Source organism: Galleria mellonella, unplaced genomic scaffold (genome assembly GCF_026898425.1).
Source record: "Galleria mellonella isolate WM207_F2 unplaced genomic scaffold, CSIRO_AGI_GalMel_v1 utg40, whole genome shotgun sequence".
Classification (NCBI taxonomy): domain Eukaryota; kingdom Metazoa; phylum Arthropoda; class Insecta; order Lepidoptera; family Pyralidae; genus Galleria; species Galleria mellonella.
Genome location: NW_026442094.1, coordinates 1,978,406 through 1,997,097, shown reverse-complemented (window position 1 = coordinate 1,997,097; position 18,692 = coordinate 1,978,406). Strand labels below are relative to the sequence as shown.

General features: G+C 32.4%; 2 protein-coding genes across 3 annotated transcripts; one reads left to right on the top strand and one right to left on the bottom strand.

The window, feature by feature from the left end:
* The first annotated feature begins 176 nt into the window (after nucleotides 1-176).
* Nucleotides 177-3,912, top strand: LOC113520287 (hsp90 co-chaperone Cdc37). The gene is made up of 5 exons (XM_026905570.3): nucleotides 177-399; nucleotides 540-1,103; nucleotides 1,848-1,963; nucleotides 2,379-2,568; nucleotides 3,146-3,912. Exons 1-5 carry the CDS (start codon nucleotides 367-369, stop codon nucleotides 3,356-3,358), a joined length of 1,116 nt encoding a protein of 371 aa, XP_026761371.2. The 5' UTR covers nucleotides 177-366; the 3' UTR covers nucleotides 3,359-3,912.
* Nucleotides 3,913-5,532: 1,620 nt separating this feature from the next.
* LOC113520248 (regulator of gene activity) lies at nucleotides 5,533-18,142 on the bottom strand. 2 transcript variants are annotated; one of them, XM_052898041.1, is made up of 9 exons: nucleotides 17,637-18,142; nucleotides 16,096-16,371; nucleotides 14,261-14,444; nucleotides 12,179-12,469; nucleotides 9,929-9,961; nucleotides 9,051-9,255; nucleotides 7,613-7,777; nucleotides 6,303-6,438; nucleotides 5,533-5,678 (listed from the first exon to the last, which is right to left on the bottom strand). In XM_052898041.1, exons 2-9 carry the CDS (start codon nucleotides 16,366-16,368, stop codon nucleotides 5,604-5,606), a joined length of 1,362 nt encoding a protein of 453 aa, XP_052754001.1. In that variant the 5' UTR covers nucleotides 16,369-16,371; nucleotides 17,637-18,142; the 3' UTR covers nucleotides 5,533-5,603. The 2 variants fall into 2 exon arrangements, with proteins under 2 accessions (XP_052754001.1, XP_052754002.1); XM_052898042.1 differs by lacking the exon at nucleotides 9,929-9,961.
* Nucleotides 18,143-18,692: the final 550 nt, after the last annotated feature.

The following is an 18,692-nucleotide window of genomic DNA, read 5'->3' as shown; positions in this document are numbered from 1 at the left end:
GGCGTTTGTAAACATTATTTTCTTTGTCATTCATTACTTAGCACTTACTTAGTCAAATATAAAAAATGAATAAAATTTTATTTGGATAAATACTGTCGGAGGAAAATAAAAATTTCAACTGGTAATATTAACAGTCGCACTCTCACTGACAATGTCAGACAAATAATGTCATTGTCAAATTTGTCATTTTTCCTCATAAGAAGCGAAGCGAAATCTTTCATTCTTATTTTTTCAATTCACTAAAAGAATATTCTAGGTTCCGAAAGTTAAAGAATAAACAAAACGGTTACTTATCAACTACATATAGAACTAAAACAGTGCAAAATTATTGCTAGAAATATATTCAGAGAGATTTAATTACAAACAATGGTGGACTATAGCAAGTGGAAAGATATTGAGGTTGGTTGTAATTTGAAATTACATTTACTTTATGTTATTATTTACTATTACTTAAAATTTTAATGTGTATTTAATTTTATTAATATAATGACAAATTGTCTAATTTATTCTACTATATTTCTAAAAATAACCTATTTCAGATTTCTGATGATGAAGACGAGACCCACCCGAATATCGATACCCCATCGTTATTTAGGTGGCGACACCAGGCCCGTGTGGAGCGCATGGAGGAGCGCCGCCGAGAGAAACAAGAACATGAACAAAGAAAGTCTGAAAACATTAGAAAATTGGCAGAAATTAGAAGGAAAATATCTGAAAATGCTGAAGGACCCAACTTAGATACTCTGAAGAAGGAATTGGCTCAACTAGAAAAGGAGGAAAAAGAAATTAAAAAGAAAGAAGATGACTTGAAAAAGAAGGAGAAGCTAACACCCTGGAACGTAGATACAATAAGTGAACCAGGTTTCACAAAAACAGTTATAAACACAAAACCTGCCAGGCCCAAAGATGAAGACTTAAGCGAAGAAGAAAAAGAGGCTAAAATGAAGAAGTTTATTAAAGAGAATGAAAAACTATTAAAACAATATGGCATGTTGAGAAAATATGAGGACTCTAAAAAATTTTTACAAGAGCATAATCACTTAGTCTGTGAGGAAACAGCTAACTATCTTGTAATATGGTGTATTAACTTAGAAATGGAAGAGGTAAATTTTTTTTATATAATTATTATAATAGCATGATATGTGACCACACCATCCTACATGTAAACAGAGACAATATGGACAGTTGTGGTCAAGTCCAAAAGTTCATAATCATGAATGAAGATAATTTTATGTTAGACTCACCTAATGCCATATTGATTTTCTAACTTCTTAGCAAAATGTAGATGTGTTTTATGTAAACACAATAGAATATGGTACTTTATTTTTTTTCTGTTTTTTTTTTTTTATTTTTTTGCTTATGCAATATAAAAATATTATATTTCTCTAACAAATTTTAAACTAATCAGGTTATCAGCTGTACTTTTACTGATTTTTAACCATCTTCACATAAGAAATTTCTAATTATATTATTTTTTAAAGTAGATGATTTAACCAAATACCACCAACCAATTAAGTATTTTGGTAATATCATTATTAAATTTGAACTCATTTTTTGAATTCCGATTGCAAATAAACTGACAGCCCACTTGAGGAAAAATAAACAGCAATATTACACATTATTCTATGATATCCAAGGTACCCTTCATGTGTTTATGCTATTTTTCCTCTGTACCCTATAATTTCACTATCATATGACAATGACACTTTGAAGGAATATCCTTTCAAACCCAAACAACCATGTCAGCAAAGCTGCTTTATAGCATAAACACAAGAAGAACATAGGTACCTATATAGATGACTTGTACAGTCTCTGAGATATTAATTTGTATCATAATTTATCAACAGAAACATGATTTGATGGCCCATGTGTCCCATCAAGTGATCTGTATGCAGTATATGCTGGAACTTTCTAAGCAACTAGATGTGGACCCCAGAGCTTGCATTGGTTCATTCTTTAACAGGCAAGTAATCAAATTATGTATTTTATAATTATAGCAGTAGAGTCATAAAAAATTACAATTTCAAAGAACTTCCTGTTTGAATAAAGATTACATTTTATATAAATTATGTACAATAAGATTCTACAACAGCATTTCTATAAATTGAAAAATATGTGGTATGTATCAAATGAAAATTAAAACTTTAATTTAAAGAAATAGGTTTAAAGTAATGGTGTCCCAGAAACAACCTCAATACTGTTTAAATATAAAAATCATATTCAGATGTTTATTATGAAATTAAAAAAATATAGCAGATGGATTTGCACCACCTATAATAAATAGACATTTTCTCTGTCAGGACTGTGATTGCTCATTTTTCTTCTATTTTCTTAAATTTCAAATAAATGCTAAATTATAACAAATTAATGCATTACAGGATTCAAGAAGCTGAAAAGACATATAAAGATTCATTTGATGATGAACTAGAGCAATTCAAGGCAAGGATCAGAAAACGGGCTGCAGAAAAGATACAGGAAGCTGTCCGTGAAGCTGAGGAAGAAGAAAGAAAGGCAAGACTTGGACCAGGTGGCCTAGATCCACTTGAGGTTATGGAAGAACTTCCACCTGTAAGTTTTATAAATATACCTACAATTTTCAATATCCATACTTAATTGTTTTATCACTACATATTATTGAAAATAACTAAGAAGGAATTTGTTTACCTCAAAAGTTGTAATATTGTTCTTATTTAAAAACAGTACCATTGCAGAAGATGTTATGAGACTCAAATAGAATGTAGAAGAATACAAGGAGAAAGAGAAATATTTTTGAGTAATAATCAGAATATCTTGCATAATGTAACTTCTATAGGCAGCTTGGTTCTTTGTCATCTTTATATCATTCAGATTTCTTTCTTTTTGGTGCCATATGTTTATTGGTTGTACTTATATTTTTGCAACAACAGAATTTCATGTCCTACAACATAAAAATAATAAAACAAAGTCATTACAACACATTTGTTGCTGTTTCACTCCTATCAAAATATAAATCAGTATTTTTTGTATATTCTAGCTGTATACAGCCTTTCTTAAAATACTTAGTTGTCATGCTTTGGGGTTTGAGTACACTATATTTCAATGCACACTATGATTGTAATATATGAAATATTATAATTCTAATCTATGAAACTTATGTCACATACAGGAACTGAAAGAATGTTTTGAAAAGAAGGACATCCCATTACTACAGGCTACCATTGCTAAGATGCCTGAACAAGAAGCAATTTACTACATGAAGCGATGTATAGACTCTGGCTTGTGGGTGCCTGGAGGTGGTGATGATTCTGAACCATCTACAGCTACATCAGAACCTGAAGAAAATGCAGCCCCTTCCGTTAGCACTGAAGATTTAGACTGAGATTCAAAACAATGTATTTATTATTTGATATAAGTAATTAAAAATTACCTCATGAGTAAGATCGTGATTCAGAGGAAAACCTATGAAATGGAATCTATATTTAGACCACCTGAATGGCCATTTGCTTCCTTATTGATACTTGCACTTTGCCATGTTCATTTCTACAATATAACATAGGAAGCCTACAAACTATTAAATCTAATTATTTTAAGTTACTCCATTTAATACTAATGTAATAAGAGTATGACAGCATGCTACTTTATTAACTAATATACTTATATGTTCAATTGTATTGTCATCATATCAATTTTGTAATAATAAAATCAAAATTGTGAGTAATTTTTTTAGCCACATGTAAAAGTGCATTTTAATTAATAATTATAGTTAAAATTCTGATAACTATTATTTTTAGGACATTAATAGAACCTTTTCTTTTTATGAAATAAGTTATCAGAATGTTTAAAGCCCATATTTACATGTGACTAAATATACGAAAGGTGATGACTGATGGAAGAGATATTTTGCTCGATGAAAATATAAAAACTAGTACCTAATTAACCGCATTATTTATTTAACCTCCCTTACATACCTATTATTTATTTTTTAATTTTATTATTATCATCCGCAGTATACTACAATGCACAGTAAATGAGGCGAAAGGAAATTATTAGTAATGGGGATTAGCAACACCATTATTCCTAGCAATATATTATGTCGATCTTCGCGCGAATTCCTCCAGAAACCATCACGTTTGATTTAATGTTGAATTCAACACGATTGGCCGACTGACCTGCTTAATCCTCACGTATCATCCATCAATGGTGCCCTACCAATGTAAGCCAATAAAGCAGGCAGAGCCACTATTTCATTTTCACCTATTAAAAAAACCTGAAATCTATCTCTGAATAACTTATTCTTCAATCTTAGAAGTCTCCGCGTAGATTCTTTATTTTTCACGTTGCTCTCGAAAGGAGAGATTGTTTAGTTATATTGCTAAAAATTGGTATTTTAAACCGCATTACATTAATGGGGTTGACCTCCACGCGGGTTCCCCTCGAAACTATGGTGGTTTTCTCGTTTATTTCGTCACGAGGCGCCAACTAACCTGTATCAACTGTCATTGGAATCTCGCCAGAATACCAACAGCGAAGCTGAGATTACTTATCAGATCGACCTCCACGTGCCCTCTCCCCCTGGAAACCATCTTGCTGAGTATACCGTTAGAGCAGACGAGGATACCATTCCGTTATCATCAATTAAAAAAAAAACTGCACCGCCAATGTATACAGATAGCGCAGGTGAGGTTACCATTTCATTTTCACCTAAACCTGAGAACTGCTCCGTTTATCCTCGTCTATAATCACTCACTAGTGCCACGCCAGCGTATACCCATCATCCAGACAGACAAAATTCCATTACAGCATTATAAAAAAATACCCTTACAGGACTGAGCACTTTGCCGGAGTGTACTGCGGCGATACATCGTCACCGCGTCGTTAATTTAGGCCCGGAAGCCAAACCTGTACTAAACAGTACCCACTAAGAAAAAAATTTAAAGAATCTGAAGTATTTATGAAAGATGGACGTATAAAAAACGTCAAATGATTTCTAGACAAATGCAAAACAGATATTTTGTCACGTATTTATACAGATGCATGTGTTGAGAGCAAATAATTGTTCTATGATGCCTTTACCCAAGGGCACAATACTTAAATTCGCGCTGCGCTACAAGCATCATATCCGTTGTACTATTATATATACATTGAAAGCTACAAAGTAATATTGAAATGTAGTGACACTCGCTGTAAGCTGGTTTTCACGAGGATCAGATACCCGTTTTTTATGAGCGTCAAAGTTCAACTTTTTTTATGCAACATCAAATAGAAAAATAGCTACTGGCCCACCTGATGGAAAGTAGTAGCGGTCGCCCATAGATCTCAAGTCTGGGCGACCGCTACTATAGCTCTTAAACTATTTCTGAGAACTAAGATGTTATGCTTAAATACCCTGTAATTTCACTGTCCTGTCACATGTATATAGCTATTTTTGGTCGTTTGAAAGGTTAGTACCCATACAAAAATAACTGTTTAATGGCAGAAACAGAAGTTGGAGGTCCCACCCAATCAGATGACTTTTGTAGTCTCCCTTTACTTAAAAAAATAAATAAAAACCAATATTTTTTAAACTTGTACTTTTTATATAACAAAACTACAATAGGTATGTGAGAATGGTTGCAGCGGGAGCGCTACGTGAGCACGTGCGGCGGCAACTGCGGTCGGCCCTCGAGCTTGCTGTAATCTAGGTGAAATTCTTTCGCCACCTGTGGACAAATAATTGTTTGACTATTAATATTTTATAAAGTAAATGTTTATTATTATTATGGCCCGTAAACTATTGACATCGTTGTAAATGTATAACAACAATATTTGATTGAACAAAATTTTTCTTTAACTATTAATAAATGATATACACAAAGTGGCTGTGTAGTCCCGCCATAGAATAGGCCACCCCTTCCTTTCAAGTGTTTGTAGGCTTTGTTTCTTCTTTATATAAGAAAGTCCTTGACTTTGCTTCTTTTACAACGACGAATGTCTTTCAAAGCAGAAACTGTGAGATAATCATTTTTAAATGATTCAAAGATAAATTTAAAAATTAAGAGCCTTAGGTTGAGAAACGAACTTAGAATTCCCGAACGTAGTGGAATGGCTAACCAACTATGCTAATACAAATGCAAACTATATAAGAGTTCCTCTTTGTTTACTTCCTAAAGGACTTATAAGTTATTACATATCGTTATATTTATCGTATAGCCCACCGATGAAAGTGTACAAGTTTGTTAATATCACACCCTTCTTGTTTTTACAAAATTAATCATAACATTTATAGTAAATAACATACACAAATATTAACTATATGAGGATTCAAGTGATAGATCTATTATTACCTTGCGCCAATTATGCGCGTCAAAGAAGTAGTAGGTGCCGCGCTCGTAGGTAGAGGTTTTCTCCACCATTGGCATGCCGGGCGCTTGAGAGATCCACACCTTCTCCTCCATATGATATCGCCACTCGCGGTTATATCTTAAATGGAAATCGTTTAAATGTTATAAAATGTGAAAACAGTATGTAAATATTTGTCTATTCTTTGCTAACTTTTAAAAGATTTCACTGAATGCGATACAATGTTCTAGATATTTTATATGACAGTTATAAAGCACTTGTCATGTCGACTGTACTATACCACTAACTTGATGCTAACGACCCCGTAATAGTAGTTGTGACTATTAATTAAGAAAGAATGGACAGTGAATGACAAGCATCTGATGTTTATTTATAACTGTTTCATTTCAAGTTCGTAAGTAATGCAAGCTATATCAGCTGAAATTAATCGCTATGATTACAGCTGATAGTCAAATTATAGTAAAGCCTGTACGAGAAAACGCTACCTTTCCGTATTCACACGTATATCAATTAATACTGACATATTACACCCAACCCTTTACCTTGCTACCAAACCCTCGATAGATTTCAAATGTTTATTTGAATACCATAGATAATTCAAAATGGGTCGCTTGCAAGTAACAAATAAACAAACTACACCGATTAGTATTAAAAAAAAAATCATGATGATTTGTGCAAGTTTTTTTTTGGTATATGATTATATATATAAATACTCTACCAATGTAACTGTAGTCATCATCATCATCTCAACCTTTATCTGTCCACTGCTGAACATAAGCCTCGCCCATAGACAAGCACAAAAAAAAAACAGTCCTGAGCCACCAGCATCCACTGACTCTGCAACTGTAATAGTCCGTTAATATTACGCTATTTGCTCTAAATGCTTATCAAACCCGGCGAGTTATACTTTTTCTTTTATAACACAGGAAACAAACGAGCATGCGGCTCACCTGATGGTAAGTGAACACTCACAACACCAGAGATATTGCAGGTGTGTTGCCAGCCTTTAAAAAAAGATTATGCTCTTTTTTTCAAGTTTACGATATCGAATCGATTCGGAAATACTGCTGCTTTAAGTTGATTCTAAAGCGTGGAAGTAAGTGCCTTGAAAACTGCACGGTGGAGTACCGCCACTCAACCAGACGGTTTAAATAGAACTTTACTTTGTGACGGGTTATACGGTGGTGAAAATCAACAGCAGGTATACTGAATGAAACTCAATACGATTCGTGTAAACTGTGTTCTTTATAGACCGAGGAGTGTGTGAGATCTCTTGTAAAAACAGAATACTCACAACTCAGCTGCAGCAGCAATTTGTAGTACATCGCCCACAAAACAGTAGAACAAGTAAAACAATAGATCTTCTTTATATCGACTTAGTCGTAGTGGTGCCAGTTTTTCTCTAATAGAGCCATTTATAAGGTATTCGGGAGGCACGTGATAGTCCAAGTCTTGTGGTCTGTTAAAATTATATATCTACGTTATATGTCACAGTAACATGTCAAAGTTTATTGACGACAGTTAAGACTCTTCATTAAGCCATCGACTTGTTTACTATTCTAGTTATATTTATAGGGAGATATTATCAGTATCCTTTCAAAAGGACGATGATCATGATGATGATTTCTACCAGTGAAACTGATCTTTTTCCCCAAAAAATATGGGTCGACAAAACAAACAAAAAAACTATGTAGACAGCGCATCTGACTGTAAAGTCAGTACGAGACATTTAAATGTTTTCATTATTCCACTAATGTTTTTATGTAGTTTCAATGTTTAGTTTCAATTTTTACGAATTTTAAAGACACCTTTTTTTATGCAACTTATAATGGCAAACCCGCTGACGACCCACCTGATGTAAAGTGGTAACTGTCGCCTACAGACATAAACAGTACCGTGGACATAATATGTCGCCCATAACACCCTTCGTGCGTTGCCATTTCTGAAGGTTAAGATTATATGCACCCTGTAATTTCATCATTGCCACCTACCCTTCAAGTAGGAATAAAACTGCTTTACGGTAGAAACTCGAATAACACTGAGGTATCCTAGCAGAAGACTTTTCTACAAAGTCTCCCTTTGATCTAAAGTTAAAACTTTAAAATAAATTAATAAATAATGAAACAAACATATTGCGATGAGGTGAGACTCACCAATAAGTTGAGGTCTGTACCAACAGACCTCAACTAGAATTATAAGAACTTTGCTAGGCAAAATTTTTACAAGTGAAAGTAATTTCCCATTATGGAAAATCAGAACTGTATAGCTTAGTTCCTTTGCCTTTCTCAATATAGGTAAATTAATACTATAACTACTGAAAGTCAGTTCACAAGCTTTTTGTCAATGATAGGTGTAACAGGAAGACGTGTTTTTTGTTATGCAACCTAGAATGGCAAACAAGCTGACAGCCCACCTGATGGAAAGTGGTAACCGTCGCCTACAAACATGAGCAGTGCCATGGACATAACAGAGAATACTGTTTCGCCCATGATACCCCCCATGCGTTGCCATTCCTGAGGACTCAGGTGTTATTCCTCTGTAATATACTCTGTAAATTCACTGCCATATCCCACCCTTCAAACCGAAACACAGCCATGCAAACACAACTGCGTTACGGTAGAAACATGAATGGGACAGAGGTGCCCAAGCAAACGACTTTTGTACAAAGTCTCCCTCAGGTAAGTAACAAAAATAATAATAGAACTGGTGTAAAAATAAAACACAATTTTTACCTGCAAGGTGTATCCGCCCATGGTCCAGCGAACGTGAGATAAAGATTATCCGGTGAATTTAAATTCAATCCTAATGCAGTCAGATCCTGACCTAGCGCCAACGACACTAAACTGGGATCTGACTCCGCTGCTCGGATAAAGGTCAACAGTCCTACGATACCAAACTGGTTTGGTATCATCGTCTCTGGTATGTTTGTTACTGTACCTAAAAACAAAGCACAGTTTCAAGTATATGTCTCAAAATTAAACTACATTTACATACATATATTATTCAGAGTACCATATCATTATTGTTGCTTATAAATATGAGATTGTTTCTAGTAATTTGTTATAAATGACGTATACAAAAATAAAGTGCCAACTGTGATAAAATTCGAAATAAATTATAGGAATAAACCCATGTTTGGCAGTGAGAATTTAATATTTAGATTATTATAAATGTTTTAGGTTATTAAAGTATGAAACATAGCAAGAGACATTCTATGTGACAAAAAAAATATTCATTATTTTAAAAAGCTTCTTTGAGATCCAAAATCTAACTCCATTCTCAAGGCCCAAAGGATTTTCCATAGATAAATGTAAGTATGACAAAATGCAATTAAACATCCTCTTAGATTTTTTCTCTTTAAATATTTAATATTTTGATCTTACTTCTTTTTATTTAGTTTTCATAGCTAAATAAGCAAAACGATTTGTATGAAAATTGGACATCCTACATTAAAAAGTCCTAAAATGAAAGATTATTATTATATTATATTTATGTAAGGATGAGGTTCTCAATAACATAATGTAGTTGTGTTTATAGAAAATCAAATTACGTTCAAAATGCAATTTATTTTCAATTCTGTTAAATTTTCTACATTTTTTATAATACACACCATAGAATTCCGTATGTGCTCCTTGACTGACAACTTGGGGAGAAAAAGCAAATGTCAGATATTCGTTTATTATTATATTAGATGAGAAATTACAATGTAGTAAACAACATATATAAATATGATTATGCATGCATTTCCATGATTTTAATTATACTGATATATAGCCTAATTTGCGCTTTTTATTACGTACACAAAATTATTCTTTTAGCATTACAGCAACAGAGATCCAATTGTACTAAATAAATTGTTATTAATATTTAATAAAATTGAGAACAACTTGTTGTATTCTTATAAATTATAGTGACTCGATTTAAAAACGCTAAATTTAACAAGATACAACAAGAAAAAAAGTAATCCTCGATTCATTAATAATATAAAAACAAGTTATATTTATATAGATTCATATGCTCGGAGCATCGGAGATCGTTATGATGTACGCTCGAGCAGGACATTGGGCGATTTTATAATTTTCCGTAGCAGGAATGATATCATAAATTTTACTGTAAAATGAAAATCGTTAGCACCGTTTAAAGGTATACCAGCTAAACAGAATATTTTTAAGTTTACAAAAGTTTTTAGCTTCACATACTAGAATGGTGCGTTCATCTATGGAGTTAGTATGGGAGAATTGGCTTTTGTCATTTTAAAATTTTTATTTAAAAAATTTCAATCCAAATATGTTCTACAGCATACTGGTACTACTACCCACTGGGGGGAAAGGGATTATTACTAATGGAGACTAAGAATCTCATTGCTAGCAATATGCCTAACCAGGTCGACCTCCACACGGTTCCCCCTGGATACTATCATGGTTAATTCCTGAGGAATTCATCATGATGGACTAACTGGCCTGTTTTCATTCTCATCGAGCACCGTTCGCTGGTGGCCCTCCAGCGTATACCATTAGTACAGGCATTCTATTTTCACCTATCAAAAAAAAAAGCAAACTACCCACTACCCAAGGGGAGCCGCTATGTTCAGCAGTAAACAATTAACGGCAGTATTATCATCATCATGTTCTACAGCATAGGTCGATTATTAATTTTACATACTGCTAACGATTTTGATTTCACTGTATAATAGAAGAGAAAAATGTATGTAATTAATATGGAGATGCTTTAATTATACACGATAATATTGTGTACATGTGTGGAAATTTATAAGTATTTCCATATAATTGCATATATTTTTCTCTCCTATTAAAAGCAACTGTAGAATTGTATAATATCGTGATATACAATGTTAAATTAAAAAAGCGTATTATGAGCGGATTTTTAATTACACTTATTCTAATAGTAAATACTTGCTACTCATTATTATTAGAATGTGAACTGTCACATAACATGTTAATTCACTTGAATGATTCATGTATTATCCTTCAATTTACTAGGAAATTCTAATTGAAGAATATTTATTTAAAAATAAATAAATGTTTATTCTTCAATATTTTTAAGTGACCTTAAAAATGTATATGTATTAAATGTTAAAAAAAAACTTAATATTTATATAAATTTTCTATGCTGTATAATGCCTGCTTTTTGTTATTATTTTCTGAATTTATCATTCTTATAATTAGAGATCTTAGATTTAAAATTTTCCATTCACTGGGAAATTTTTTCACAACCCAATTTTATGTTTAATGTCTAAAAATATCAATAGTTAATAATAAAATAAGGAAACTTTATTGTAGATAGATAGATATTTTTTATTGTTTTCCACAAAAGATTACAGTAATAAACTTATTATAAATGTATAAACAATTACAAGAAAAGATTATACTGAGAAAACAATGAGCGGCCTTTTCGTTAAAAGAATTAATTCGTTAAAAGAAATCGAATTTACTCAATTATATACAGTTTGACCAAAGGAACAAAACTCTTAAATTTTTTTTACTAGATAAATGTCAGAACATAAGTAATCAGCAGTTGATTGATATTATTTAAAATAATTGAAATTTATTCCACTGTATATATTGTATTGATAAATATAAAATAAAAAATAGATCAATTTCGGTTCAGTATTGTATGTACATTCTTAAACTAACCTATCTAAAACTACATAGTAGATGTTGACTGACTGATAGGATTTTAGATATTTTAATTATAGCATCATTTTTTATCTCTGTCTCTCGCAATAAACATGAATCACAGTTAAACTTACAAAATAAGCTCTTAAAACAACATAAGCTTTTTAAAAGCCAAAAATTCTACTGTCGTCGACAGCTCCATAAAAATGATAAAAACTACTCACCATCAGGCGAGGTCTGTATGCCCTTTCTAGGTTTGTCCGTGCTGTGGTTGGTGTAGTCGGCGGCGAGAGCGGCGTGCGAGGGGTGTGCGTGCGAGGCGGGGGGCGGGCCGGCCTGTGTGGTCACGCCGGCCGCGGCCGCGCCGCCCGCGCCCGCGCCCGCGCCGCCCGCCGCCGCGCCAGCACCTGCCGCCGCGCTCGCACCCGTACTCGACGTGCCGGGCAGCGCCGGGAAGTCTTCTGACGACATCGTGAACTCCGACTGCTCGGATGTTGGCTGCTTCACCATACCCACTACAAATACACCAACAATCGATTGTTTAATACATAAACTACACATTACAATGTCGGAGTCAGAGAAGGTGAGGTTTGGTAATAATGTGAATTAGTAGACACATTGCTAGGAATATATCCTATCAAGTCGACCTCTTCGCAGTTCCCCTTGAAAAATATCGTGCTCAGTTCCAAGTGAATTCGTCACGATAGAGTAACTGACTTGCCTTTTCATTCTCATCTATCATCCCTCACTGGTGCCACGCCAGCGTATACCGTTAGCGCAGACAGGTCATTACCATTCATAAAAAAAAAACACTACAAGCAAACAGCAAATAAATTAGTGACAGACATTTCGTTATCGTTTTCTCTCTTATACCTGAGACAACGAAAACATATCTATAGATAGATATCTTACATCATTATACTTTTAACAATATTTATTCATTTATAAATTTCTTGATTTATTCTTGATTTATAAAAAAAATAAATTATAATTGTATAATAAATTGTATATAATTTTACTTCCAAATAATAGTTAATTACTTACTATTATTATCGTAGTAGACTTTGTAACTATTATATACCTACAAAATAACAACTTTGTTACCATTGTCCCACTTATGCCTGGGCCGTTACCCATTAAAGGAGAACATTTTCCCCTTATTACCATGTCGGTCAATTGCACTGGTATAGGATTGTATTTATAGGTTTCCTTATCTAGTACTGGTGTATTTTGGTTTGTTCTATTAAACGTCTTTTCATAGAGCATAGAATTTAATCCTTTATAATTTTTCATCTTTAGATCAAAATAACATTTATGTGAATTTTAATCTATACCTTACTTAGTAAGCAATGGCCTATTACGACAATAAACAATATTTATATTTAATTATTGGTAAAATAATAGCAATAATACTCGCAAAGCATATTTTCCAATAAGAATTACGCCGAAAATAATTTTATATAGATTTATCTATAAACAAATTTATATATAAACAAGTGCGCATAATAAACATTCGGTATTCTATATTCGGTATACATAATCGTCGTTATGTATATAATAAAAGTCGATAACATCACCTGATTGTATTGATAATATGTTAACAATTTTATTTTATATACACACGCCCCTACAGGATAGACAAAAAGTTAACTTGTATTAAGCATACTGATATGATATGAATGATAATAACATAAGTATGTTGATTCACTGTGTAAACATTTACTAAATATGCAAGCAAAATTATAATAGCAATATTTTAAAAAAATCCTAAATAGCATTTTATTTTGAATTATTTTATTTATCCTTCTTATACAATGGTATATTGGGCTTTGTACATTTAGTCGCGTCTTAAGACATCCTAGGATTAAGAAAGTGTGATGACATATTATATTTCTACATTATAATTTCATAAAGAATATTATCTTAGCACAAATAGTAATACATAAGGGGTATCAAAATCAGGGTTTCAGATCTATAGGCAACAATGTACCATTGATGGCCCATCAAGTGGACTGTTGACAGCAGAATATGGTGACCCCACTTGTACTATTGATATACGCTGGTGATGAACCAATAAATGATGGTAAATGAGGAAGTCAGTTCAGTTGACCCATTGAGATAAAAGCACGGGGTTTCCAGAAAGGACCAAGTGGAAAACGATATATAAGACCTGACAGGTTATATTTGCAGCAATGGGCTGCCATTTCCCTCTACAAGCAATTCCCTCCACTCATACTATCAAGTGGACTATCAGCATGTTTGCCATTTAGTCGTATAAGAATTGATAAATAAGAACAAGAGTGTACCGTAAGGTTTAGAGCCAGGGGGCGGCGGCGCGGCGGCAGGCGCCTGGTCTCCTGCGCCGCGCGCCGTCAACGATGGGAACTCGCTTAGGTCTAATAGTGGTGGCGTCGATGTATCCCCGCCCTCGCCGAACACAGAATGGTAATTGCTGCCGGCGTTGAACCGAGATAGGTTACCCATACTCGACTGTAATAACAATATTTAGCTGTAAGAGACTAATTTAGAAATATTTATAGAAAAAATAGTACCTACATATTTGATGTTTATTATTACCCACATTTATTTGTACTATACTGTACATGCAATCGTTTCGCGTAATATGTTAAAAACAAATTGAAACATGTGCAAAAAACACGAAAAGTTTAATTTTAAGGCTTCGATTTAAATAGAGTCATCAAATTAGATTTAAAAAGTCATCAAAATGTTTTACAATGGATATTTTCGTCCATAGTAAACCATTTTAATGACACGTGTGTGAATGTGAATAATTATGGTATGATTTATGGTGCCTAATTGACTTCGACTATATTTCAATTCAAAGTTCCTAATATATCGTAAAAAGCGTAAAGAATTAACAAACTATTGCAGATGGCATTTACGAAAATGTTCAATGCACAGGGGTTTATCAATAAACCGCGTTTGAAACATCACGTAGTTTAGCAGTGATATAAATTAGAGCACTTGTGGCACCTACCTTTATCAATGTCTTTGGCATTGCGTAAAATGAAGACCACGCAAAATTATCAACACTTGTATATACAGGTATGCGGAAACAATCCGAACAGAGTTGATTCACAATACTTATAGGTATACCTTAAGATAAAATATACCGTCAAACACTGCTGTAATGAACGTGAACACTCTTTCTCATATTACAATGAGTAATTTAATCGAACTTGCATAAAACTGCTGTCTCTAGCAGTATATTAATAATAGCTATATTTTTCAATTGACATGAATTTCTTTGTCTACCTTATAAATGCACTGTTATTCACACACAATACTGTAAACAATTTTTAATTATGAATGATGAACAGTTTGGAAAATTAATTCCAGTAGTATTAGACCATGACATGTTACACAAAATGCATTACAGCAATAAAATTAAACAAAAGAATTAGACTACATTTATATGTATTTTAATTAGAATAGAATTGTTAAGTCCTAAGTAAAAATAACAATTGGCCTTAGTAGCTATTGCTATGATTAATATAATTATATCCATTCTAATCAGATTCTATCATAAAATCGATAGCTATGTTATTTAAATCTAAACAATACTAACTTTAATAAGTCTGTTTTTTTTTTTTTAAATAAATTAGAATGTAAACGGAAACTGAAAACTAAAAGACATCATGAATACCTAACAAATTTCCAGATTTGTATCAAAGGAATAATAATAACTGTACCTACTTAAAAGTAAATTTCAACTAACCTACATATTACACATTGAAATTTTTAAGAAACACTCAAAAGTAACTGCTCATAAGGATATTCAGGAAATTATAGGGATGTTATCTAAACAGTACGCAATATTTTTTTAAATACTTTTCATGCAAAATAGCTATGGCATTTTCCTTTTCTCCTCTACTCTAAGGTTGTCTGGAAGAGTTTGCTTTAGCGATAAGACACAGATTGCATTCAGCAATGAACAATACTACTAACATTATAAGGGTGTAATGTAATAGTAATTAAATCGGAGTAACAAACAAGTATGCATGAGATAATTTAATAATTTTAATGGAGCAAACATTAAGGAAAAGAGTATTTGATATTAAACAGAAACCCCCTAAAAATTAATAGAGGTATAACTTATAACATTAAAAACAGTTCTTACCATGGAATTTGAGTTGGGTTGCTGTGACAGTGTCGTCGGCATGGGCACCCTTCTGTCCGCGAATGCTCGCTGACCAAAAAGAGTAGTTCTCGAGGCCATAGCAGCTGGGGCGCCACCAGGCATTGCCGTGGAACCCCGTCCCGGGGACAGGGCGCCCCCGAACGTTGGCGTTACATGTCCTGACACACCTCCTACGAGCCCTGAGCTTACACGACCGCCCACACCGCCGCTCGCTAAGCTTCTAGGCGCTTGCTGGAAATTCAAGTTTGCCATAACCTGTAAAAGAATACAAAATGTTTAAAAAAATTCAGATTTATTTTACTTTCAAAGTTTCACTATAGGGTTTAATGGGACATTCTGCTAAATGTTTTTCTTGAATTTATTTAAGTATCATTTTCCTTTCGTAGATGTTTCCTCCCTACTAGCTATACAAGCTACAAGATTAAAATACTATTTTCCCCTATATCTTAAAAATTATAAAAAAAAAACAGTAATAATGGATCTGTGACATGGCACCAAATATTTATGCTTAAATGAAGTTAAATGCTTTTAAGTTTGAAATTACAAATTGAGGTCTGAGAAAAGATAAATGATTGCTGTAATGAAAGATATCAAATGAGGATAGCAGGCAATCTAAAAACTTTCTAAAGTTCATTTTACATACTGATGACACAACTGACAATACCTACTGAATATGTTGTAATTAATGATTTTATCATAAAACTATCATAAGGTTATTTACTATATAGAATTACTATACAGTTGACTAACCTCATCAGAAAAAAATTTAATAATTCTACCTTAAAGTACACTAATAGCTAATATAATTTGAATTATGATTATTCTAAACATTATTTATGAATCTGGTAAGACTTTTCTCATACTAACATTTCAAAGAGCCAAATAATATTTTTTGTAACTCGTACAACTTCAAATTTTGTAAATAATAATCCTTTGATATCTTGATTGCACATGAGTATCTCACATTCAGTTCAGTATGTCATTTACATGCAATAAACAAGCCCTGCTATAAAAATTTATTACATGTACATTCAATTTCTATAATAACCAAAATTAAACAAGGTAAAGGTAAAGATTAAATACAATTATTAAATTTAAAGAATTAGAATCTGTCACAGATAGGATAATTTGAACAAGGCTTTCCCAAGAACACAGCCGAAAACAATCAGAAACAATAATCTGAGATAAACTAAAAATCTTTCATTAATTATAAAAACAACTATTTAGATTTCTAATTAACCTATGACTACAGAATTGCATACAATATCAGTGAAACGTCCTGAAAGAAAACTGCATATTGCTAAACTACACGTAAAGTGCAGTTAAAGATATACAATTGACCGATAGAATACATATTACATACTATTATGAGGAATAAGATAAAATAATTAATAACACATACAGGATAGGTAATAACCAGTATGCTTTGATCATTATTTTGTGATGATTATTCGTTGTCTGTCAAACAATGGCGACTAGTTGTAAATTTACTCGCTTCTGAAAAAATAAGCAACAATTACCTATTGTGTCCACGTCAGTCCTTAGTCCACTACTTCAAGACACGTATGGATGGTTCATAATCAAATATTACCAGGAGAAACAAACAAATTCACTCTAATGAAATAAACAAAAGTTTGTTGACTGTTCAATTTAGAAGACGATGTGTCCAAAATTTATACACGAAATAAAAACGTAAATCGGTCTTTGTCATTTAACACTGCTATAAAATAATGAAGACTTTATACATCTTTACATCACTTATAAATATTTTATTAATTTCACTCAGTTTTGTCGAACGCCACATTACCCTAAACAACTGGCGGCCATATTGTTAAAAACGGAAACATAACTTTCAGGATATTATCAGATGTATAACTAATTATACATATGCTTTAAAATATATCAATTTAAAAAAAAATAGTAGACATCTAATAATTTTTAAGTATTATCTTTAAAGTTTTTATTTGAATTTAATAAATGTAAGTAGAATATCCGGTCGCTCGATTGATTATACCTAATGACACATATAAAAAAATTACCATTACAAAAAAATTCAGTTTATAATTTTTTTTTTTTGAAATATCTAATCTACTGAATATACACAAATCCATAATTATAAAATTTATAACAATATTCAATAAATTTTCAGTTCCGACTTTTCTAATAAGAATTTAGTCTTAACTAAAAGAGCGCTATTAAGTATTTTTTAAATTTACCTCTTGGGGATTCAAACTCGTTTATTACACTAATGTAATAAAATTGTAATTATATGATATCTGTATATGAGAAATATTTAGAAAAAAATAATATCAAGGATTTTAGAAATTAATAAATTATATCAATAAGTAAATCTCAAAACAATATTTTTTATAAATTTTGTGTGTGCGTTTGTGTGTTTGTTCCGATTTGCAAAAGTATTGCATCGATTTGGATGCGATTTTCACAAAGGTCTAATTTAAAATGTAAAAAATGTTTAATCTTATTACGTCATCTAAAAATGATCATTTCATTGATTTTCCTACTTCTGAAATCTATGTGTATAAAGCAGCAGACAAAGCCAAGTTTTGAATAAATAA

Excerpts from the sequence above, each read along its gene's own strand:
- LOC113520287 (XM_026905570.3), top strand. The coding sequence starts at position 367 with ATGGTGGACTATAGCAAGTGGAAAGATATTGAG. Across the intron at positions 1,104-1,847 it reads TTAACTTAGAAATGGAAGAG|AAACATGATTTGATGGCCCA; the intron begins GTAAATTTTTTT and ends ATTTATCAACAG. Across the intron at positions 1,964-2,378 it reads ATTGGTTCATTCTTTAACAG|GATTCAAGAAGCTGAAAAGA; the intron begins GCAAGTAATCAA and ends AATGCATTACAG.
- LOC113520248 (XM_052898041.1), bottom strand. The coding sequence starts at position 16,368 with ATGGCAAACTTGAATTTCCAGCAAGCGCCTAGAAGCTTAGCGAGCGGC. Across the intron at positions 9,256-9,928 it reads AGCACATACGGAATTCTATG|GTACAGTAACAAACATACCA; the intron begins GTGTGTATTATA and ends CTTTGTTTTTAG. Across the intron at positions 5,679-6,302 it reads ACGCGCATAATTGGCGCAAG|GTGGCGAAAGAATTTCACCT; the intron begins GTAATAATAGAT and ends ATTTGTCCACAG.